This window comes from Vanessa tameamea, chromosome 14, assembly GCF_037043105.1.
Source record: "Vanessa tameamea isolate UH-Manoa-2023 chromosome 14, ilVanTame1 primary haplotype, whole genome shotgun sequence".
Taxonomy (NCBI): domain Eukaryota; kingdom Metazoa; phylum Arthropoda; class Insecta; order Lepidoptera; family Nymphalidae; genus Vanessa; species Vanessa tameamea.
In genome coordinates, this window is record NC_087322.1 from 926,799 (window position 1) to 952,418 (window position 25,620).

The 25,620-nt window shown below is 35.4% G+C and overlaps 3 protein-coding genes and 1 non-coding gene across 4 annotated transcripts; 2 read left to right on the forward strand and 2 right to left on the reverse strand.

The window, feature by feature from the left end:
* Positions 1 to 4,642: 4,642 nt before the first annotated feature.
* LOC113398842 (U6 spliceosomal RNA) lies at positions 4,643 to 4,711 on the reverse strand. Its single transcript, XR_003368936.1, has one exon. It is a non-coding gene; the product is annotated as a U6 spliceosomal RNA (small nuclear RNA).
* A 1,384-nt stretch (positions 4,712 to 6,095) lies between these two features.
* LOC113398769 (cuticle protein 21-like) lies at positions 6,096 to 13,563 on the forward strand. Its single transcript, XM_064216994.1, has 3 exons — positions 6,096 to 6,204; positions 6,309 to 6,758; positions 13,019 to 13,563. The coding sequence occupies exons 1-3, from the start codon at positions 6,193 to 6,195 to the stop codon at positions 13,457 to 13,459; spliced, it is 903 nt and encodes a 300-aa protein (XP_064073064.1). The 5' UTR covers positions 6,096 to 6,192; the 3' UTR covers positions 13,460 to 13,563.
* LOC135193631 (cuticle protein 18.6-like) lies at positions 11,340 to 17,184 on the reverse strand. Its single transcript, XM_064216995.1, has 3 exons — positions 17,158 to 17,184; positions 16,595 to 16,996; positions 11,340 to 11,846 (listed from the first exon to the last, which is right to left on the reverse strand). The coding sequence occupies exons 1-3, from the start codon at positions 17,167 to 17,169 to the stop codon at positions 11,406 to 11,408; spliced, it is 855 nt and encodes a 284-aa protein (XP_064073065.1). The 5' UTR covers positions 17,170 to 17,184; the 3' UTR covers positions 11,340 to 11,405.
* A 988-nt stretch (positions 17,185 to 18,172) lies between these two features.
* LOC113398767 (cuticle protein-like) lies at positions 18,173 to 24,203 on the forward strand (the record flags this gene model as incomplete). The annotated part of the gene is made up of 2 exons (XM_064216993.1): positions 18,173 to 18,586; positions 23,586 to 24,203. Coding segments are annotated over 2 exons (951 nt in total), but the record flags the coding sequence as incomplete, so codon positions are not given.
* Positions 24,204 to 25,620: the final 1,417 nt, after the last annotated feature.

The following is a 25,620-nucleotide window of genomic DNA, read 5'->3' on the forward strand; positions in this document are numbered from 1 at the left end:
TACGCATACATTCATAATTTGAGCCCTTGTCTTTTAACTGTGTCAAGTCTAAGAAACAGGATGCCTATTGCTAATGATATTTTTTATGTTTAAATTGAGTGTAGGATTAATAAATCATTCTTTAAAAAAAATGTATTTTTAGGGTAAAATTTAACTATCCAATTCAAGTGGAACGTTTTAAATTTAATGTTTGTAAATATAGAGCAAAAAGATTTTTGTTCTATCACTTGTACTTGCACAAGCTGCTCGGTGAAGCATCACGTGTGGCCACCAAACCGCTTTATACCAACGCCAGAGAGATGCCAATATAACTCAAAGTTTCTCATTTTATCACAAATAAAAAAACACAATGTATAGGATGACTACATCATAATTATTTTAGTGGTAGGGTTCTGTGCAAGCCCATCTAGGTTTTTTTTATTTTTTATTCCGTTTTGAAGGGTAAGTGAACCAGTATAACTACAGACACAAGGGGCATAACATCTTAGCTCTCAAGGTTGGCGATGTATCTAATGGCTAGTATTTCTAGTACCGCCAATTTCTCGGGTAGTAATTTCCACTTACTATCACGTTTTCCATTTGCAAGTCCGACAAACTATAGGACACAAAAAAAAATTAAACATTACAATACGACATTAATGCTATACCATTTTTGTAAATAGAACACTGCCGAAGCTGGTTTCCAATTACAAATATTCCTATTTTAATAAGAAAAACTCGTGATTCCGGATCGAAGCAACGACTGAGATATCGTTAGGCAACCTTTATATTGCTTAGCTATTAACGCTAATATACATTATAATTAAATATTAAATCACTGATTGACTTAATTGGAAAATTATCAAGACTTGAACTAGTTCATCTATTTTCTATAGATATTTAAAACTGTCCCATTGGAATTATATAAAATTTATTTTTATACTGTACAAGCTACACGTCCCAGCTCCATGCGGGTACAATAAGAATCAAATTTAAAATTTTAGATTGAACATAAAAAGAAAAATTACTTTTTTTCCCTTTTCTCTGCTATATTATGCATGTATTATACACAACGATCCTCTTAAATCACTTTGTTTATTAAAAACTTCATTAAAATCTATTGCATAGCTTAAAGGTAGCGTACAGACGGCGTGAAGCGATTTTGTTTTATACTACGTGGAGATGTTAAAAAACTATGTAAATATTGTACTCGAGCCTTTACAACAGCAAGGCGCATTGAAATAAGAAGTAAAATAAAGGTTGGTTATATTATACATTAGCTGTGACCCGCGGAGTTATCTGCATATTTATTATTCTTCTAACTATATGGGTGTGCGGATTTTTTTTAGAAAACATAGCCTTAACTGTACTATTCAATATATTTGTAATTTTTTCCAGTTTACGTGAATCTTAGCATTTAAGATTCATGCCTTTTAATCATTGGACTCTGTTCAAAGCTCAAACCCAAACGGAATTTCCTTGTACTTAATTTGTGTTTATAATGAAACACATGATCGGCTCAGATGAAAATCTGCCATGTGTGTCCACCGAACCACATTTGAGCAGCGTGTTTGAGTAAGCTCCAAACCCTATCCTTAAAAAGGACAGAAGACTAATGCCTGGCTGTGGGACATTTACAGGCTGTTACGACTATTTTTGAAGATTTACGCGAACGAACAGACAGCATAAAAATAAAAAACGATTTGTTTTTTTTTATATAGCCGTTTAAAATACACGTATAATCTTTAAGTAGTATTTTGAAATCACAGACATACACTTAATCATACAGTTTAATCAACAATATTACCTTCAATAAATCGTCGAAAACGGTAACTTAAATTATATTTATTGAAACAAGTTTTATTTTCAAATCAAATTGCATTACGAACGAGTTTAAAATTTTCCCATAAGCAATATTTTGTCAAACATTAATGTGCTATTATGGCCACACTAACATACTCGTTCAACGAGTAGGCTAATTACTTGCATATGTTAACTTATGTAAGTACATTATTTATGTAACAACAAACAAGTACTACTCCGTTAATATGATTTTGGACATGTGTATGTAGGCGTGCTATGTTTATGACAAGTTGAACGGCCATCATTTTTTAACTTTGCCGTTTCATAGATTCAAGTCATTTGTAAAAAATACATTGGTAAAGAAGGCATATTATTCGATTCAAGATTATATAGATGATAAAAAAGCGTGGAGTTAATGCTTGTTGACTTCCAGGCAGGAGACATAACATACATGTATAATTGTATTTAACTAACATGACTATTTTTAGATGATGAAAAAGAGTAACTACTGAGTTTCTTGCCGGTTCTTCTCGGTAGAATCTACATTCCGAACCGGTGGTAGCTTAACTTTAAATAGTTTGTTAAATGACGATTCAAAAGTGCTTGTAAAAGCCTACTTGAATAAAGTATATTTTGATTTGATTTGATTTTGTTGATATGTAAATTAAATTGGTAGTCTATTGTTAACATAATTCTGTAAAATTAAGTACAACTAATTAACGGTAAGAGTACTTCACAGCTCTGTAAAGGATTTAATAATTCATCTATCAACATTGGCTAATAACCTTTGAAACTAAGATGTTATGTCTCTTGTGTCTGTAGTTACAGTGGCTCACTCACCATTAAAACCGGAACACAACAATACTAACTATTGTATTTGTGGTAAACAGGTTTGTTAATAACAATATCACTGGTAAATATGTAGAGTAAAGAAATATTTCAATTAGAGCAACATGAGTAACATCCTCAAATGTCTTCTGGGATAAGGCGTTAACTCCGTTTGAGTAAACGGTTTAGAGTTTAATCCACCATGCTGCTTGATACTGGTTAGAGGATAAACATGTGGCAGTTTTTTTATGTGGTACACGCTGTCACAATGTTCCTTCCTACACCGCCGAGCACCGATTTAATTATAAATACAAAATAAGTGCATTAAAAATACATAATGCTTTCCCGGATTTGAACCTGCAATCTTAATTTGAGATTTACGTTTTCCAACCACTGAGGCATACCGCTCATAAAGCAACGTATTACTCTTCAAATCTTGTTTTTTTTTTGTAAAAGTCGTGCAATTTAAGTGTCCCTCGAACTATGTCAATTATTAGCAATATTTCATAAGCATGAACTCCATCAATCAGACGCGCATTCTTATCTGGACGTGTTACACGCATTAACGGTCCGAACTCCGACCACACCCATCACATGTGGGCCAAGGTTCTGCAAGATTTAATTTCCCTATAAGAAACCACTATAACATGATCCGGTATATCCGCAGTGCTCCAACGAACACTAAAGCGAAGTAGAAAGCAAAGGGTCACTAAACGATGGTTAATTGCACATTCTTGATGCATATTTTTTGTTCGATACAGACACCTTGTCTGGATATTTTTCAACGAATCGATAGGAATAAATAAATGATTATTTATTAGTCTGATAAAATGTTTCATAATTAATCTTAAATTCACGAAAGTTTTTTGTGATATTAAATAATAAATAGTAATATTTGTTGATAATCTCAAGGTTATGCGTGTAGCCAGTTCGATTCCGACCTTACAGTAGAACTTGTTACCTGTCTGGTATTCCGGTTTGAAGGGTGAGGCAAAGTTGTCTATACAATATGCCTATCAGCGTTGGTGATCACTCACGATCATGGGGCCCATTTGCCAGTCCGCTTACCTATATCACAAGCACAGACTTCTGGTCAATTCCTTAAATATTTTCGATATATTTTGTTACCGTTTAAAATAGAATCATTAATAATACACCAACACAATATACCTAATATAATTGTGGGTTGCAATCTAAAAAAAAAAGTTATTTTATCTGTATTTAAGGTCAATTTACTGCAAATCGAAGAAAATAATTTTATTGCATATCGAGCGACATTCTTTAGGTACTTTTACCGATTTGACCTCTGTCATTTCTCACTTTTGACCTTTAAATTTGAAACAGTTAAACATTTTGAGACCTTATTTAAAAAATTGCATAATTTTAAACCGGTAAATAAGTAATATGACATTATTGCTATGTGCCTTTTATTTATGTGTCTATATTGCGTTAACAAATTGAATATAGAAATTTTTTTAATGGTATCTGATGTATTTCATAAAAAATATGTTTAAGAACAACTAAAATTATCAAACAATCAGTAACAACTCAAGCAAGAATACTATTTAGGTAGATAGCGAGTTTGAACCCTTACAAGATTTTAATATGCCCAATGTGTGTCAATAATCTTCGTTCGTTCGTTCGTCAATAGTGTTCGGCGTTGAAGGAATACATCGTGAGACTTACTTGCATATATTTTCTCATTAAGAAAAGAGATCATTTAACAGATAAGATCATACGTTACGACCCTCTGTCATTAAGCTATTAGTTCTAAATTATAAATGATATTTTTTATCTGTTTGTTTGTTACGCTTTCACGTCTCAACTACTAAACCGATCGTTATGATAAGTTACATACATATTGTACGGAAAACTAAATCTAACCCCTGACATCTATTTGTATAATAACTGTAACTGTAGAGTCCTCCGGCATAGTGAGCCTTAGTAAACCGGAATACCCACTAAAAAACCAGCGGTACCCTCTCCGTCTTCTCGGCGGGCGCCACGGGATCACGGGATGCTACCGTAAAAAAAAACTGTGGAACGCTTCGCGATTTTGCGTGTCCTTGAGCAGGGGCCATACTAATCTTTTCTGTATCTGGAGCGATACAGAGAAGATTAGTATGGCCCTTTTGGTGTGTGTACTGCCGAAACAAGTACCTTCGGCATAGTCCCTCTCTTACATAGCCATCTAGAATATTTTCAAATATTATATACTAGTTGTTGTCTGCGACTTCACTCGCGTTTCGTCAGTTGTTAGCTATAAAAATGTTTATTATACCATTCATCACGTACTGTGTAAAGTTAGATAATTGATGGGTTACACTGGAAACGTAACAACATTAACGTTGGAGCGCGTTACGTATTATTCAACGACTTCGATGATGTACAATAAATTAACAATATCATAACAGATACATCTTCATTAACAACATGAATAGAGAAATTATACAGGTATAGAGTATACTAATTTTCATATGCGGCTTCTCCCTCGTGTTAGGAAGCGTTCGTAGGTTTAGGTATAAAAAAGTAGCCTATATCCTTTCTTGGGTTTCAAGCTTGTTCATAGCAAATTAAATAAAAATTTGATTCAAGGTTTGGCCGTGGAAGCGTAACAGACAGACAGAGTTATTGTCGCATCTATAATATTAGTACAGATGCTAATCAAAGACAATGAGATTTAGACATAGGCAATTTTGGAACTTTTTACTAATATGATATATTCCTAACATTATCGAATTGAACTGCAACTAGTATTATAGACTATTGGATACCTGTCTAGTTGTTTGTTATCTAATTACAACTAAACCGCTAAGCTAATAGTGATGAAATTTGACATAAAAGTAGTCTGACTCATTTGATTGAACAATTTATATATTTTAAATTAATAATTTAAAACTAAAAAAAAATATATTTTCAATAAAAAGATTTTCTTTTAAGTACCTATCCTTTTTAAACGTAAACCACCAACGTAACCACGTAACCAAATAATAATATTTTCTGATAAAGAAGAATTAATAACTCATATAATTTTATATAAATTATATATATATACTTAATATATAAAAAGGTTTTAAACAATGATGTACTTTACGTTACAAAGCAATGTGAAGCAATCAAAATGGAATACAGAATGTTCCCAAAGTTTTATACAATAATATACAAATAATCATTCCTTCATTAAAGTTAAATTTCACCACAATCTGGTTTTGAACTTGGTAGGGACCAAGTTCACAACCAGATGAATAAATCACACTTATCTCAAAGAAATCTCTCATAGACATATTAAGTTATTTAAATGATATCATAAATATGCATTGAATATTACAAGAGATGTATCATATGATAAGTAAGGTGTTTTGTGATCTGTATGTCAACTCACGATCTACTTACATTTGACTTTTCAACCGTACGCCGACGACCTTCGCCTCGCTGTCAACTGTAGCTTTAATTAGTGCATGGTCTGTGGCCTGCGGCCGATTATATGTCACCATGCCCAAAAAGCTCGCGATAATTCATGTATAAAAACTTGAGCGGGTCACAACGAGGCATAGTTACATTTCGACAACCGTAACAGCAACAATGGCAGCTAAGGTGAGACGAAAACAATTACAAGTTATAATATAATATATATTTTTAAATAAATATGAAATAAAAGTTTTAACATCATTGTAAAATGTTTCTGGTCCCTTTTTCAGTTCATCGCCGTCCTCTCCCTGGCCGTAGCCGCCTCCGCCATACCATTGGTTCCTGTCGCGAAATACGCGTACGCCGAAGCTGAAGCACCCGCTCATTACGAGTTCCAATACTCCGTCCACGATGAGCACACCGGTGACATCAAGCAGCAACAAGAAGCCCGCGCCGGCGACGACGTCCACGGCTCCTACTCCCTAGTGCAGCCCGATGGCGTGCACCGTATTGTTGAGTACACTTCAGACAAGGAACATGGATTCAACGCAATCGTACGTTACGAGGGACACCCCATCCCACAGCCTGCTCCTGCTAAGATCGCGTACGCAGCTCCAGCTAAAATCGCATACGCCACCCCTGCCAAGATCACATACGCTGCTCCAGCCAAAATCGCGTACTCCGCACCCATCTCCTACGCCGCTCCCGTAGCCAAGGTTGCGTACGCCCCCGTTGCCAAGGTCGCATATGCTGCTCACCCCCTGACTCAAGTCACCTTCTCATCTCCTGCCATCTCCTACCACCACTAAGACTTAAATTGTTACCATTATCTAATTTATTTATATAAATAGTTGCAAATAAATTATTTGTTTAAGATTTACTCTGTTGTTTTTCTTTATCGATTTTTAAATAAATAAAAAAACGTTGATAATACACATTGCAAAACGTATTTAATGACAAATTATTAAGAAAGTTTAGCAAATATCTAATATTGTATTTGACAGATGTAATTCTATGTTCTCCAAGCACTACTTGATCGACTCTAAAGAGCTTTGGATTGAAGAAAAATTGATATTTATCACTTACTCTTAGTTAGTAACTCTTTTTTGGGGCAATGTATACGTTTTTACAACAGGATCTCAGAAAACGTTCAAAATTATTCAATTATAAAATTCAAAAGAATCGTTAAAGAGCGTTTGTGTGCTAAAGGATATTACAACACTAATGACTTTTTAGTTGACTGCACACCTTGGGAATGAAATGATCGCCTCCAGGCTGTTTCAAATAACTAAAATATAATTATCATTGTACATGGAAAATGGTTAAAAAAAATATATATATATATCCCGCTGAGTTTCTTTTGCCGGTTCTTCTCAGGTCCGAGGTGCTAAATTCCGAACCGGTGGTAGATTTTTGACAATCAATAAGCAAGTGTAAACACTTCTATATTGAATAAAGATTTTTGACTTTGACTTTGACTTACTGATTATATGCCCGTGTTTTTAGTAAAGTTGTATAAGCTATTATTTGATTCTAAATTTAAATGAATGAATATTTAATTAATTTCATTTATAATTATTACATTTTATTTCAATGATAATATATTTTATATATGATAATATTCGTTTATCAGCTGATTTAAATTGGCTTATATAGTGAACCTCGAGGGGCATTTGTTACTAAAACCACCTATTTGTGTATCATTGTTTATCAAATATATTTATCTAATTAATGAGTAAAACCCTACTAAGTATTTTGTAGAAAATATTTTACAATTTTAAGACATTTTTAAATTAATTTAAGATAAAAACGAAACAAAATAACACAACGATTAATAAAAAAACACAATCCAACATATATTCTTTAAATATTAATAGTTCTAAATTAAAAGTAGCCTAAGTTACTCCTTATTGCATCAGCTATCTGCCAGTGAAAGTCTCGCCAAAATCGGTCCATCTGTTCCAGAGATTAGCCGGAACAAACAGGCAGACAAACATTGTAAAAAATGTTATTTTGTTATATATATCGTGTACATGCATTTAGTAAAAAGCGGTTATTTTAATATTACAAACAGACACTCCAATATTCTTATATGTTGTATAAGATAATATAATATAAATAGTAATATAAAATGAGCCGAGATGGCCCAGTGGTTAGAACGCGTGCATCTTAACCGATGATTTCGGGTTCAAACCCAGGCAAGCACCACTGAATTTCATGTGCTTAATTTGTGTTTATAATTCATCTCGTGCTCGGCGGTGAAGGAAAACATCGTGAGGATACCTGCATGTGTCTAATTTCAAGGAAATTCTACCACATGTGTATTTCACCAACTCGCATTGGAGCACCGTGGTGGAATATGCTCCAAACCTTCTCCTCAAAGGGAGAGGAGGCCTTAGCCCAGCAGTGGGATATTTACAGGCTGCTAATGTAAAAAATGTAAGATAATTGGTGAACATTTCGACCTATTCGTAGTTTCTAAAACTTGCTCAAGGGCTTTTTACAAATAGCGCTTTTGTTAACTTGCACATTAATATTCTTTCTTGGATATTTAACTGGATAATTCTCTATACATCATTTTTATTACAGAACTATTGAAAACCTTATTTTAACAACCGCTTATTTAAAAGATTACAATGATATCTTGATCGTATATAATTTCAATCGTTTATTTTAGTAGTTCGAATATAATCGTTTATCGTGACAATTGCATTGAGTTCAAAGTAACTAACTAACTTCGTTTTGCAAAGGCAGTATGAAGTCTTTGCTACCAGATAAAAGTCGTTCGTAAATCTATAAAACTTTCTAATCTAAGACAGAATAAACAAGCCTTAGATTTACGTATTCCATACATTTTGCTAGTAGGTCGGCTTAGCTTAGCACCAGTTCTTGATTGATATAGGTATCTTTATTTATAATCTATATAATCATCATCTTTCTTTTTTTTCTTTCTTTTAGCCGGTGATCTTCTAGTTAATTTACTCATAGATGGGCGGAAGCAGTTGAGAGCAAGGGGGGGGGCATTAGTTGCCAGTCTGAACGGCGGTGGCGTGTGGCAAAAAGTGCTTCTTTCGAAGCTTCCATCCTATAGGCTTCCCGGGAAATTATGCAATTAGATCTTCAGCTTTTTGGCAGATCGGAGCATCAAGGTTGTTATTGACGGTAAAATCCATCAATTCTGGTGTTCCACAAGGCTGCGTTCTATCGTCCACTCTGTTACTTCTGCATATCAATGACTTGTTGCATATCAGGAACATTCACTGCTATGTAGACGACAGTACCGTAGACACGTTACACACCGACCGTGCTTATATTTCTGGGGAAACGTCGACGAAAACCGGAACAAACTTGTGTCTGAAATCGAGTCTTTATTAAACAAAGTCTCGGACTAGGGCTACTTCAACCCCAAAAAGAGGCAAGTTTGCGCGTTAAGCGCTAAAATTTTGCCATTTGTCGTTTCTCCTCATTTTGAGAACATTCCAATAGTCGCCAAAGCTACAATCCGAATACTTGACGTCGATATTTCAAGCCTTGTTCAGTCCGCGGTCAATTGGAAGGCAAAGACAAATTGGCATCAAAAAAGCTCGGTGTAATCAGCAAGTGCAGTATTTCACGTCGACCCATCGTCTAAGACTATGCAAGGCGCAAATTCGGCCTGACATGAAGTACTGCTCTTACCTCTGGGCGGGTGCTCTCTAGTACCAGCTCCTTGCATTTGACCGTATCCAACGTAGAGCGACTCGAATTATCGACGATCAAGCCCTTTCCGAACTGCTTGATGCTTTAGCATTGCGTAGAGATGTTGGATCGCTCTGCATCTTCTAACGAATTTTTCACGAGGAATGTTCCGAGGAATTGTTCGGATTAATCCCGGATGCTGAATTTCACCTTCGGACATCTCGTCAAAATTCTAAGTTTTACCCGCACCACCTAGATTTCCAAAAACCACAACAGCGCGATTTTTAAGACATGTTCTGCCTCGCACAACCACTCTGTGGAACCAGCTTTCGCCGGCGGTTTTTCCGAATCGATACGACTTGGGAACCTTCAAGAAAAGAGTATACTGATTCCTTAAAGGCCGGCAACGCACCTGCAAGCTCCCCGGTGTTGCAGATGTCCATGGGCGGTGGTAGTCACTTTCCATCAGGTGAGCCTCCTTCTCCTTTGCCCCCTAAAAAAAAAATCTTTCCACTTGACTAATTTTTCGACAATTTCGCCTTATCATAGATTATTCAAGCTCTCAACCATTGATACCAATTCAATGTGAAAGTTTTATATTTGTCTGTACCTACACCTCTTGTGGTTTAAATAGGATATCATAAATACTTCTTAATATATTCATACTTAGACTTAATTCATTTAGTTGCGTATATAAAGTTACAAAACGAACTGTCATACGTAACCTTCAAAGATTAAAGGTGAAAAGGGATTAAAGTTTAATCCTTTCGTGCCATTGTAAATATTCAATATTGGACGAAAATCTCTGCTTTTGATATAATAATTGAAAGATACGAATTTTTTACATGTCCGCACGAAGGAATACAAAATATATAATTAGTTGGAAATAAAGATTATTAATTAGGAATAATTTACATTGAGACGTCAAGAAGTATGTAGAAATCAAACTTCAAAAAGGCTCCTGCACAAATTATGACCTCGTGATGTGACAAATGAATGGTAGCAGGATATCTTGGATTAATAGCAATTTCGATAAGACAGGGAATAAGTTTCATACATATATACATATCTCCGACTGCTATTCTTGACTGTAAATATTACATGCAAGAAATTTAATTCTTAACAAATAATCTTATGAATTAATTATGAAATAAAGTTTCATAACGATTTAAGCTTTCAGAGATTTGCGGAGATTGGGGTGAATAGTAAATATTTTACGCCTAAGGAGGGAAATAGGGGTGACATTTCTTATATAGGATAGTCTGGAAGACCGTCATTTTTGAAGTTAGTAGCAGGAAACTTTATTTTTGATACTGATTAAAAATGAGTAGATACGTATTTAGGCGTTTCTTGATATTTTTGGCCTAAAGGGAAAAATAGGTGTTGACATTTTGTATTTTGAAGTTACATTATTTTTGGGCTAGTAATTAAAAATGAGTTGATTCGCATTTAAGCGTTTCTGGATATTCTACCCTAAGGGCTGAAATACACACCAATGTGGTATACAAAGAGGTTGAAGTAATATTTTAAGTTAATTTGTAAATATATTCTACGCGAGCAAAGCCGCGGGTAACAGCTAGTCTCTCATAATTAGAATAAATATAAATTAAAAATAAAACATAAAATAAATCTTAAACAAAAAATTTATTTGTAACTATTTATATCACATAAATAACTTAAGCAACGACAACAGATAACGACTAGTGACTCTAGTGCTGGTAGGAGATGGAGGGAGAAGAGTAAGACACGTGGGTGAGAGGGGCGGAGTAGGCCACCTTGGCGACGGGAGCGGCGTAGGCGACGGGGGCGGAGTAAGCCACCTTGGCGACGGGAGCGGCGTACGCGATCTTGGCGGGTGCTGGCGCTTGGATGGGGTGTCCCTCGTAGCGGACATTGGCGATGAATCCGTGCTCCTTGTCAGCGGTGTACTCTACGATGCGGTGCACGCCGTCGGGCTGCACCAGAGAGTAGGAGCCGTGCACGGCGTCTCCGGCGCGGTTCTCCTGCTGCTGTTTCACGTCTCCGCTTTGTCCATCGTGGACGGAGTACTGGAAGTCGTACTGAGCGGGCGCTTCCGCGTAAGCGATTTTGCCAACGGGGACTACGGGCAGGGCTGAGGCGGCGACGGCCAAAGCAAGGACGGCAACGAACTGTAACAAAATAAATAATTATCGCGGGTTCTTTGAGTTTCAGTTAGAAAAGTTAATTTAAGTCAAGTCTATCTCATACAGTTTTTAAATTAAAATATCACCTTAGCGACCATTGTTGCTGCTGTGAATGTCGAAGTATGAATATAATAATGTAAGTCAGGTCGTGTATTTATATAAAAAAATATTGCAAAAATGTTGATCTTAGTGACACATTCGTGCCCGCGAGCGATATAGCTTACTCGCATGCACTGCCCCCTCGCGAATTAACAATCTATGTTAATGAGTCGTTGAGATCGACCTCTAATTGACAAATTCAGGCTAGGAACTCTTTTAAACTTATGAAACAAGTGATATTTCTTATGTCCACTTGATGGTAAGTGGCCACCGCTGTCCATTGGCGTTGTAAGAAATATTAACCATTCCTTACATCACACCCATACACCACCGACATTGGAAGCTAAGATGTTATGTCCCTTGTGCCTGTAGCCACACTGGCTCACTTACTCTTCAAACCAGAACACAAAAATATTAAGTATGTCTGTATTTCGTTAAGTAATTATCGAGATTCTTGACGGTTATTCTCTGTAGAATCTACTTCACGAACGTTGAATTAAATTATGTAACGTGACGATTCAAACACGTTTTTATGTCAACTTGAATAAAGAATATTTTGATCTGATTTGTTTTTGAGTAGACGAACACGGGCCGATGGCGATGATGATGATGGATGGTACCTACCCAGAAGGACTCGCACAAAGCTCTGTATCAGAGTGAATTCATTGAACTGTCATTCGTGCGTTACTACAAATATTATGAACTGTACATACTTATATAACTGACGAATGTTTATAACGACACTCACGCATTAAATAATAGTAAGAGTACTTTTAGTAATCTATGGCACTGAAAACCAGATCGACCCAGTAAAACTTTTTGCAACAAGCAACATATAAGAACGCGCCCGAGACGCGGTTATCGCATTCTCACTTTGACATTCGCATTATCAACATGTCTGCTAAGGTGATTTATTTATTCGATTGTACTTAAGTGAGCACTAACATAAAAGAAATTAAACTTGTTTATAAGTTAGCGTTTAGCTAACGTAGAGTAACTTTGGTTTAATAAAACATTACGAAGCTTAATAACAGATAAAATATATTTTTCTTTTACAGTTCGTTGCCGTCCTTGCTTTGGCCGTCGCCGCCTCAGCCCTGCCCGTAGTTCCCGTTGGCAAAATCGCTTACGCGGAAGCGCCCGCTCAGTACGACTTCCAGTACTCCGTCCACGATGGTCAAAGCGGAGACGTGAAACAGCAGCAGGAGAACCGCGCCGGAGACGCCGTGCACGGCTCCTACTCTCTGGTGCAGCCCGACGGCGTGCACCGCATCGTAGAGTACACCGCTGACAAGGAGCACGGATTCATCGCCAATGTCCGCTACGAGGGTCACCCCATCCAAGCGCCAGCACCCGCCAAGATCGCGTACGCCGCTCCCGTCGCCAAGGTGGCATACGCCGCCCCCGTCGCCTACGCCGCTCCCGTCGCCAAGGTGGCCTACTCCGCCCCTCTCACCCACGTGTCTTACTCCTCCCCCTCCATCTCCTACCAGCACTAGAGTCACTAGTCATTATCAGTTGTCGTTGCTTAAGTTATTTATGTGATATAAATAGTTACAAATAAATTATTTGTTTAAGATTTGATTTAAGTTGAAGTTTTTTATATATATTTTTTGCCCATTGAAAAGAGCATTATATGTTGATAGTCACGTTATACTCTTGCGAAATAAAATAATCTAAAATAACATAATTAAATTGAAAACTCGATTGAAACAATTTAAACACAAGAATATTTTTTTATCGAAAATGGCTTTAACACAGTTTGCTAAATTTTGTAATTCATATTATAGAATCATCATGAATATTTATACTAAAGTTATGATTATTTGTCGAAATGCTATAAAAGATACATTTTAACACAATTTGACGATACTATCTTATGTTTATAGTACGTCTCAGTCTTTCGCTGTATAATCGAATAGCTTGTAGACCATAAAAACAGTTGTTCTCAGTTTAATTGCAGCGTTAGTAGTAAAGCTATTATCAGCTACGATTCGGTCATACAACCACCTGAATTATAAGTGCAGAAGGACTTCGATATATTTAATATTTGACTTACAACTGCCCCACGATGGATGGATTGTGTGAAAGACGATATGGATAGAAATAATGTTACTTGTGAGATTACGTCCGACAGAGAAGTATGGAAGAAGAAGACATGCTGCGCCGACCCCAATAATAATAATAAAATTGGGATAATGGCAGGAGGATGATGATGATGAACTGCCTCACATCTCTCCCCGCTTCTTCATACACGGGCTGAAACAAGTTATGACATAAGCAGAGAATTTCGTCCAATATGGAATACTTATAACGGAAAAAAGGCTAAGCTATAATGCTTTAAAACTACTTCATTCATAAGAAGTTTAGTATGAGAGTTCATTCTGTAGCTTTAGGTATCTGTGTCACAAAATGTATTAAGGATACTTTAAAATTAGAATAGTTGATATTGAACTCAATATAAATTTCACGATTAGCGATATAAGTCGCTCTAAATTTATAAGTGCGCCGAAAACTCATTATTTTATTAGAGTAATATTGTGCATAGGAATGTATTATAACTGGAAAATCATAATTAAATGTATACTAATATTATCAATGTGAAAGTAACTTTTTTTTTAAGTATAGGTAGGCGAACGAGCCTCTGGGCCACGTGATAGGTCACCACCTCGCATAGACATTAGCTCAGAAAGAAATATTAAACATACCTTGGGAGCTTATATCTGGGAGATGAGATGATCCCTCGTGCCTATGGTTACCCTGGCTCACTCACCATTCAAACCGGAACTTAACACTACTAATAAGTGTAGCTGTTTGACTAAAAAACTGTCTGTTACCGCTTCACGCTTAAATCGCTGAACTGATTTAGATGAAATTTTATATGGAGATAGTTTGAGTACCGGGAAATGACATGGGCTACTTTATTTAATTCACCCCTCGCGGGGGAAAACGGGCGTCACGGTTTGTGTGCTATAGGTAGTGTTATAATTTTTTGTTTTGTTTTGAAAATCAAAATACTAAATTATAAGTGGTAAAGTAAGTTTTCCAAAGATTTTTACTTAATTTTTAGTTAAAGACGTTTGATTTGTTTTGCTCGATTAATATATTTTGGATATTTTCACGGATCTACAGTATTTTAAATACCACACAGTACGTATAATGTAACGTTCCGGTAACGGCTAGGACATAAAACTACAATTTATAAAAAAGAACTGTTTGGGCTATTTTTATTCTTAGAGCTTAAGACTTATTTCGCGATGGTTATTTAAATACTTACAGCAGCATCTCGGTATATTAAAATAATATTATTCATATGCACAGATCATTGATTATTTTAATAAAAGTAACAAAGACCATTGCATTAACACGACCAGTAAAACTAAAACTGTCACTCCAGCGTTCCCTCTCCGCGAAGTCGATACACCCTTCTTCGAGCATGACATTTGCTTCTTGAATAAAATCCCGCAGATACTTGCAGGTGCGAATTAATGTATTTAAATTTCTTCATCTAAGAATAAAAGATTATATAGATGATAAAAAATATTATTATATCTACTGAATTTTTTACCGTGGCTTCAGAAGCTACGGTAAAAAAATCAGTAGATTCTACATCGAAACGGTTTACATTCGATTTAGTTTGATTTTGTAAAATGACAATTAAAGTATGGTTGACAGAACAGTACCGAATTATTCATTAGGAAATCAACTGTCTAAACCCCCCATAGACAGGGGGAATGCCTACGAAGGTATATATATAACGGCGCGTTGATAATTTCAGAGGGTGATTTAGTATTAATAACAGTTTGCCTATTTTTTATGGCGTTCTGATAATTATTATGATACTTATGATAACAAATTATTTATTTTTAATCGAATATTTATGTTAAGAGCTGGTAGTCCCGAATAGGGTAGTGACACTTTCTAACCTATTGGCTCTCAATCTGAATTAATCAACCTGAGAAATACTGGGAAATTAAATAATAGTAACAATAACAATGTATCTTTATTTCTGATATTCCGCCATTGTCACGCCCAACATGGAGGATAACATCCAAGAACATTTTAAAGGTCATTCTGATGATCTGACATACACATCTTTTTTTTAGTGAAGGAATTGTATTCAATTAGATAGTTTTAACAATGTTAGTCCCTCGAGGTTCACGATGCAAACTTACCTTCATTAGTTCGCTACGGAACCAACTGAGCTGTCTTATCATTTCATATCCAATCAGGAATTAAAAACATTTGATTATTATAAATGATTTATATGGATTTTATGAATAAGTAAGTACTTCTTATATTGATATGTCTTAGACTCTTCAGAATCGATTAAGTAGAGCTTGGAGGACATAGGAAAAATTTGACACATAATGTGTAGGTAGTAACACATAGGTGTTAAATTTTCTGTTGATATTTGTCAAATAAAGGTAACTTATACAAATATGAGTAACTCTAGTTTGGTTTGTAATTAATAAGTAATTACTATAAAATAGAATAAAAAGACATCAGAGTAAATCTTAAACAAATAATTTATTTGTAACTATTTATATCACATAAATAACTTAAGCAACGATAACAGATAACGACTAGTGACTCTAGTGCTGGTAGGAGATGGAGGGGGAAGAGTAAGACACGTGGGTGAGAGGGGCGGAGTAGGCCACCTTGGCGACGGGAGCGGCGTAGGCGACGGGGGCGGAGTAAGCCACCTTGGCGACGGGAGCGGCGTACGCGATCTTGGCGGGTGCTGGCGCTTGGATGGGGTGTCCCTCGTAGCGGACATTGGCGATGAATCCGTGCTCCTTGTCAGCGGTGTACTCTACGATGCGGTGCACGCCGTCGGGCTGCACCAGAGAGTAGGAGCCGTGCACGGCGTCTCCGGCGCGGTTCTCCTGCTGCTGTTTCACGTCTCCGCTTTGACCATCGTGGACGGAGTACTGGAAGTCGTACTGAGCGGGCGCTTCCGCGTAAGCGATTTTGCCAACGGGGACTACGGGCAGGGCTGAGGCGGCGACGGCCAAAGCAAGGACGGCAACGAACTGTAAAAGAAAAATATATTTTATCTGTTATTAAGCTTCGTAATGTGTTATTAAACCAAAGTTGGATGTGTTACTCTACGTTAGCTAAACGCTAACTTATAAACAAGTTTAATTTCTTTTAGTTTAGTGCTCCCTTAAGTACAATCGAATAAATAAATCACCTTAGCAGACATGTTGATAATGCGAATGTCAAAGTGAGAATGCGATAACCGCGTCTCGGGCGCGTTCTTATATGTTGCTTGTTGCAAAAAGTTTTACCGGGTCGATCTGGTTTTCAGTGCCATAGATTACTAAAAGTACTCTTACTGTTATTTAATGCGTGAGTATCGTTATAAACATTCGTCAGTTATATAAGTATGTACAGTTCATAATATTTGTAGTAACGCACGAATGACAGTTCAATGAATTCACTCTGATACAGAGCTTTGTGCGAGTCCTTCTGGGTAGGTACCATCCATCATCATCATCGCCATCGGCCCGTGTTCGTCTACTCAAAAACAAATCAGATCAAAATATTCTTTATTCAATTTGACATAAAAACGTGTTTAAATCGTCACGTTACATAATTTAATTCAATACCACTGGTTCGTGAAGTAGATTCTACGGAGAATAACCGTCAAGAATCTCGATAGTTACTTAACGAAATACAGACATACTTAATATTTTTGTGTTCTGGTTTGAAGAGTAAGTGAGCCAGCGTGGCTACAGGCACAAGGGACATAACATCTTAGCTTCCAAGGTCGGTGGTGTATGGGTGTGATGTAAGGAATGGTTAATATTTCTTACAACGCCAATGGGCAGCGGTGGCCACTTACCATCAAGTGGACATAAGAAATGTCACTTGTTTCATAAGTTTAAAAGACGTCCCAGCCTGAATTTGACAATTAGAGGTCGATCTCAACGACTCATTAACATAGATTGTTAATTCGCGAGGGGGCAGTGCATGCGAGTAAGCTATATCGCTCGCGGGCACGAATGTGTCACTAAGATCAACATTTTTGCAATATTTTTTTATATAAATACACGACCTGACTTACATTATTATATTCATACTTCGACATTCACAGCAGCAACAATGGTCGCTAAGGTGATATTTTAGTTTAAAAACTGTATGAGATAGACTTGACTTAAATTAACCTTTATAACTGAAACTCAAAGAACCCGCGATAATTATTTATTTTGTTACAGTTCGTTGCCGTCCTTGCTTTGGCCGTCGCCGTCTCAGCCCTGCCCGTAGTCCCCGTTGGCAAAATCGCTTACGCGGAAGCGCCCGCTCAGTACGACTTCCAGTACTCCGTCCACGATGGTCAAAGCGGAGACGTGAAACAGCAACAGGAGAACCGCGCCGGAGACGCCGTGCACGGCTCCTACTCTCTGGTGCAGCCCGACGGCGTGCACCGCATCGTAGAGTACACCGCTGACAAGGAGCACGGATTCATCGCCAATGTCCGCTACGAGGGACACCCCATCCAAGCGCCAGCACCCGCCAAGATCGCGTACGCCGCTCCCGTCGCCAAGGTGGCTTACTCCGCCCCCGTCGCCTACACCGCTCCCGTCGCCAAGGTGGCCTACTCCGCCCCTCTCACCCACGTGTCTTACTCTTCCCCCTCCATCTCCTACCAGCACTAGAGTCACTAGTCGTTATCTGTTATCGTTGCTTAAGTTATTTATGTGATATAAATAGTTACAAATAAATTATTTGTTTAAGATTTAATCATGATTTTTTTATATATTTATACTGGAATGTCCACCCTGAGAAGATAGTGGGTGACCCATATGACCGATATTTTACTCTCCATATTTTGAAAAATAATTAAATTACATTAATACATTTCTTGTAAGCGACACTATTTTCCATAACAAACATTATTTCGATTATAAAATTGGAGATAACAATGTTTTAAGATCTACAGTCAATTTAAATTGGGTCATATTGTAATAAAACACTATATCTGATTAAAGAATACATTCTGTAAAATATATATATACGTTCATCTGTGTCTGGCTCACATATACAACTTTATATATGTGTCTAGCATACATATTTACTACTGGTCCAAAATAGCATATTGTTTTTTTTAGTAGCACCAGATTGAAATTAGTAGATTAACGTAATAATAAGGACATTATTTAAAGAGTATTCTACATTTTGGCCGTATCTCAATTTTAATAGGTTATTTCGACTAGTTTATTTGTAACTAGCAACCTGCCCCCTATTCACACGGGTACAGTTTTAATAATAATAAAAAAAAACAAAAGTAAATTGTATTGTTAGATTAGATTAGTTAGCATCGGGATCTCACCTCGGTTAATATGCAATGTATACATATCAAAGTCAAGGACAGAAATCTTTATTTAATATAGAAATGTTACACTTGCTTATGGATAGTAATAAATCGACCATCGGTTCAGAAACAACACCTTTTTTCTTTTCTTAAATCTCATATAATTTATAACATAGCACTCAAGAATAATGTTGCTTTCTACAAGTGACTTTTTATTTTATTTTGTTGTTACTACCAGTGATTGCCAGTGGTTAAAGTTTGTTTGATTGTTTGTAGGGGACAAACAATCAAACTAATTTTACCTCGTTATAATATTTGCATGGATTTTGACATAATCTATTTTTTTGCAATTAATGAATTTTTTTAAACACATTTCAACAAAATGATTTTATTTATTTATATTTTTATACCAGTAAAATGAAGACTTTATTTCTATAAACACACGTCATGTTAATGTTCATTTATGACAATACTAGTTAATTTGACATGGTAACACAGGTAAAGAATGAAATGATCACCTTTTCGAGTAAGTATATCATTAATTCAGATAATTCATTTAACTGTTATCATATTATCTATGATAAATATAAATATCTCGCTGATTTTCTTTAAGAGGTTCTTATATTTATATTTAATAATATTATAATATATATATTTTTTTAATTTCATCATACAAAATTATTGAACTGTAACAAACCTTGAATTGATTAGAAATATGAAATTAAAAAAATCCTCATCACATCCATTGCAGCTTGAAGTGTTCAATAGCTATTTATAATATTATCGTATCAATCACTCGGCAAATTGATCTGTAATCATTTTATATAAGTAATGGCACTTGTAAGCTTTTTTTATCGTCAAGCTTGCAGCAGTTGCTTGATATTGACCGTCGAAACCGGTTTCAAAGAGCTCGGAGTGAATAACTTAAAGAAATGTAAAAATATTTTAATTACTTTTGAGTTACTTATTTTTAACAGGATATAAATTACAATTATCCATACTTGTAATAATGAAATCACCTTTTTAATAATTGAGTTTAAATTTTATGGTCAAATTTAAAGCACAGTCGGTTCATGAAAATTTAGACGAAGTAATATCTTTAGAAATAGATTAATTTCACTGATACAAAGAACACTATTATCGCTACCTTAGGTAAGTGTTTCCACATATTTTTTATATAAAGACCCTTAAAAAATAAAAGAAAAGCATTCAATTTAAACGAGTTAGAAAGACTTTTTTTTACGGGTCAGTAAACAGCTGCCTACATTGCATATTTGTGTAAACACGAACTGTCGATACGAAAAAGATCAAATAGGATATTATACATATTTATATCTAACATATTCCCCAAATCTTTGTACCGTTTGCAGCTGAAATACTTGTGACCGTGGATTGAAGGTGCAAAAACAATCCTAACTCAACATCCAGTAATGCCTCCACAGGTGACAGGACAGGCTTATTTTTAGCACGGCGAATCGGAGTTGCATTTGTCAGATTAAGTAAGAAATAAATAAATAATTAAACGATTACAAACAAGGCTTACACTATGTATTGTATGTTTTAATCAATTATGTAATAATAATATTTTAATTTAAGTTATTTTTGAATTGTATTGATAACATTGTTAATAAATAAGAGGGTACTTTGACTTTTCTGTTCAATATTGTGAGTCACGTGATTTGTAGTGAGGCTTATATAAGTGATGGAAGCTCGGTACAGAACACTTTACTTGACTTTTAATTTTCACTTTTATCCTGGACCAGCAAGTTGCAGCTAACATTTAAGGTATAATTTTGTGATATAGTTTAATTGTTATTGCTTGTTAAATTATTGATGAATATATGAATTGTGTTTTTGTTATTATCAATATACAAAAATAGTATTATATATACAAAGTTAGTATAATTGTATTTAACTAACATGACTGTATTTTTGGATATTGAAAAAGAGTAACTACTGAGTTTCTTGCCGGTTCCTCTCGGTAGAATCTACATTCCGAACAGGTGGTAGCTTTACTTTAAATAGTTTGTAAAATGACGATTCAAAAGTGCTTGTAAAAGCCTACTTGAATAAAGTATATTTTGATTTTGATTAAGGTAATTGGTTTTATTGTAATTATTAATTGATACAATAATACGATTACTACAGCTGTTATAATGGCTAAATAAATATTTGTGTTTCATATATAATCTTTTATTGTATTATAACCTTAAAATATAATAAAGTAATAAATAAATTTATCTTAAAATATCATGACATAATGTATTAAGTCTCTATAAAAAAATCTAACACATTCATTCCTTCATTGGGAAATGCTACTAGAATTACATAGATGTTAGATGTGATCAGTAGCTGTTTTTAATTTTGATTTGTATATATGTATTTATTTCAATGAAAATAATTCTAATGTCATTAGAATTTTAACCAATAGATCTAAGTAATGTATTAAGTTTGGATTTGAAATTAAGATATACTTACATATACTCTGATTTAAACAACAGGCCACCTATCACATACCCACACACACATACGCGCGCGAAAGCTAATCTAGTATATAATATCTATATTTAGTGTTCTCAGTATAACCCAGATTTATCAAATAGCACAGCAGTTATTTTCAAATAGCGATTGTATTACATCAGGTCTCTGTAATATGTAGTTCAGAGAAGTAGGATTCCGTAATCGAAAACGGAACCTTAAAACATTACATTCAATAGAAATGTTATATTTTATTATACTTTAAGATTATTTATGCGAATAAAATTGATGAGTTGAGATGAGATCCGTATGATTATATTCGTAACACAAAGTCAACGATATAAGTGTTGTCTAGGGTTTGATAATCATAAACCTGATCCGATCCTGACCTGTGTTAGGATTATGTCATATTAATAAGTCTAAATGTAACTGTCTTTAATTAATTCGTATCTATAATATTTGACAGTCCAAATGTGACAAATGACCTCAGCAAATGTCGAACTCGCTCCTAATATAAGATTTTGGCTTAACTGGAGGTGGAAAAGAGTATTTTATTATTGCCTTGGCAATTGCTGTTATTTAAAAGAAAAATAATAAAAATACATATTTACTTTCCATCGAATACTTATTGTAATAAATTAAAATAACATAAATTAGTTTATTCAATAGACTGTTTTTCTAATATTCTTTTTTATAAGTTACATCTATATTTTTAAAATTACTATTATAACAATTTTAAGGGTAAATTAATTTTATTTAAATATTTAATTATACAGAATTGTTATCTATAACAGTAATACTTGTATTATTAAATAATACCGTCGTCGTTATTAAACTAACAGGTGCCAACGGCGGAGTATTGCATGTCCTTTTGAGTTTCTACACAATTATAGCTACTTATTAAGAATTGAATTGTAATGAGATTAAATAATTTAGTACTTCTTTTAGTCTTGTTATTTGATATGGGTTTTGTTGTTTAAAGCAATTATTTATAAATGTATCGAGATCAAGAGTTTTATGATAATAGGTCTTTTTTGAAATGTGTTTTTTAGACGAGCAAGATAACTTAAAATTATTTCATCAGAAGACATAAGATAAACCAAATCCAATTACAAAAATTATTTTCCGTAAAATCGATGCGGATTAATCGCCCTGGCGATGGGCTGACTGGCCTATACGTAACTAAAATATGCTTAAAATACCTTTAATGACATCCCGATATTTCGGACACTACAGTAAACGTTACAAATCAATAATAAAAAAACTAGACGTTTTATTTTATATTTATTCAAATCCGTATAAAGAATTTTATTGCTAAAATGTTTACGTAAATTAATTAATTTTACTTCATAACACAAAAAATATTTTAGACTCAGATTCAATTTCAAAAAGTATTTAGTTTTTTGTGTTATTTTAAAATCGCTGGTGCCAAAATGAAGTGCAGCAGGTTTTTTTTGGATCAATTGTGTCACACTACGTCATATGCAAGCCGACCAAGGCACTCATGTAGGAACACAAGTTGAGCTACTCTCGTAAATTGCGCTTAAAAGTTTGACCTTGACCTCACCTGCAATTGTATCTTATTAATTAATGTATGCTCTATAGCCTGGGGCTACTGGTATGTCACCATGATTAAATGGTATAAAAACATAAGCTGGTCACCGAGAGACACATTCAAACTTGAACAATCACAAGAGTAACAATGGTCGCTAAGGTAAATAAATATTTTTTTTTAAATTAAGAGTTATCATCGGGATCGAATAAATGTAGATTACATTTATATATCAGATAATCTTACACCGATTTAAAATGAAATATTCTTTCAGTTCGTCATCGTCCTCGCTCTGGCCGTGGCTGCCTCAGCCATACCTTTGGTCCCCGTTGCCAAAATTGCTTACGCCGAACAGGAAGCACCCGCACACTACGAATTCCAGTACTCCGTGCACGATGAGCACAATGGTGACGTGAAACAGCAGCAAGAGTCCCGCGCCGGAGACGCCGTGCACGGCTCTTACTCTCTGGTGCAGCCCGACGGCGTGCACCGCATCGTAGAGTACACCGCTGACAAGGAGCACGGATTCAACGCCAACGTACGTTATGAAGGACAACCCATTGCCACTCCTGCTCCAGCTAAGATCGCGTACGCCGCTCCCGTCGCCAAGGTTGCCTACTCTGCTCCCGTTGCCTATCATGCTGCTCCCGTTGCCTACCACGCTGCTCCCGTTGCCTATCACGCTGCTCCCGTAGCCAAGGTAGCCTACTCTTCTCCCCTTTCCTACGCCGCTCCAGTCGCTAAGGTTGCCTACGCCGCACCTCTTACCCAAGTCAGTTTCTCCTCCCCCGTCATCTCCTACCACCATTAAAATAAACCGATCCTCGTTAATGTTAAATTATTTATTGATGTGATATGAATAGTTACAAATAAATTGTTTGTTTAAGATTTACTCTGTTGTTTTTCTTCATAGAATACGGCACATGTATTTATAAATCGATGAAACGTATTTACAATCTATTACATCTGAAATATTAGATTTGTGTTTATTTTGTTTCCGTTCCGCAACGTATTACGAATCTTTAAAACAGTTTTAAGTTAATTAATCAGATAAATATACATGATCTACAATCCGTCATACATATAATACATATGACGTCAACTTTGTCAGCGACCAGCTCACCGTGGGGAGTCATATGGGGAGGCTGGGCGCGGGTGGACCGCACCTGAATTATTCATAGAGCCGCATAGTGATTTCATCTCATTGAATCGAGCTGCCGGCGGCCGTGATTACGACAACGATACCTCCGCTTGGTCGACTTGGACAATACAGCTTGTCAACTAACACCGATAAGCTATCGCTAGTCGAGGTTCACTGATATATTACCCTAACCTACCTTTATGACAAATTAATTCAACAATGGTCGAGTGTGGATCTTAGAATGACTCTAAACAAGCGGAAATAATAATCACATAAGCATATTCTTACTATGACTGAAATTTAAAATTACCATCATCGATTTCGTAAAATATTGTATGAAATTTAACTAAACAAGAATTAAATATTTTTCTCGTACAAAGATTAATAATCCGACTATAAATTTAAATATCACTTAAAAATAATACAAAATTATATGGAAATAATCTTCTTAGTTAAGCATACAATTTTAAAATAAATCGAAATCAATGCCCCACGCGGACCGCGCGCACTCCTCATGACGGCAGGTAAAAATGAAGAGATTGGTTTTTATCTGTGCCGCGGCGGCAAATTGAATGTAAAGTTGATTTCCCGGCGGGCTTCGCCGCATAATTCCCCACAAATTAAGCCGATACCGATTCACTTGCTACCGATGTAAATATTTTCGATAAATGCCTCCATTATATTTGTATGTTCCATTTGATAAAACTGAATGCTTGCTTGGTATTATATGATGCGACCACAACCAAACTATTCACTCTGATATTTTTATATAAATAGGCGTAGACTAAACAGTTCAACGACAACAATACACGATTTCAAAAAACATTTTTTTTCTCTATTTGTCAACCGATTCACTTAATTTTTACTTTAGTGTTATAAATTAAAAAAAAAAAAAAACCTTCAAAACAAACAATACAATATTTGTTTTCTTTAAATTTACAGTAATGGCTACCTTTCAATATACTCATACACTGTTATTATTACTTATCTGTACATATAAATGAAGAGACTTCTTTGTAATGCCTGAATGAATAAATTACTAGACCTCTTAAAAGCTGTACACACACATATATATAGAATGAAGAAAATGCAGCGCGTTTTGTAGCAGGTTTTATTATACAATACTGTCATATAAATATCAATCGCATCGCAATTTCACTCAGGAACG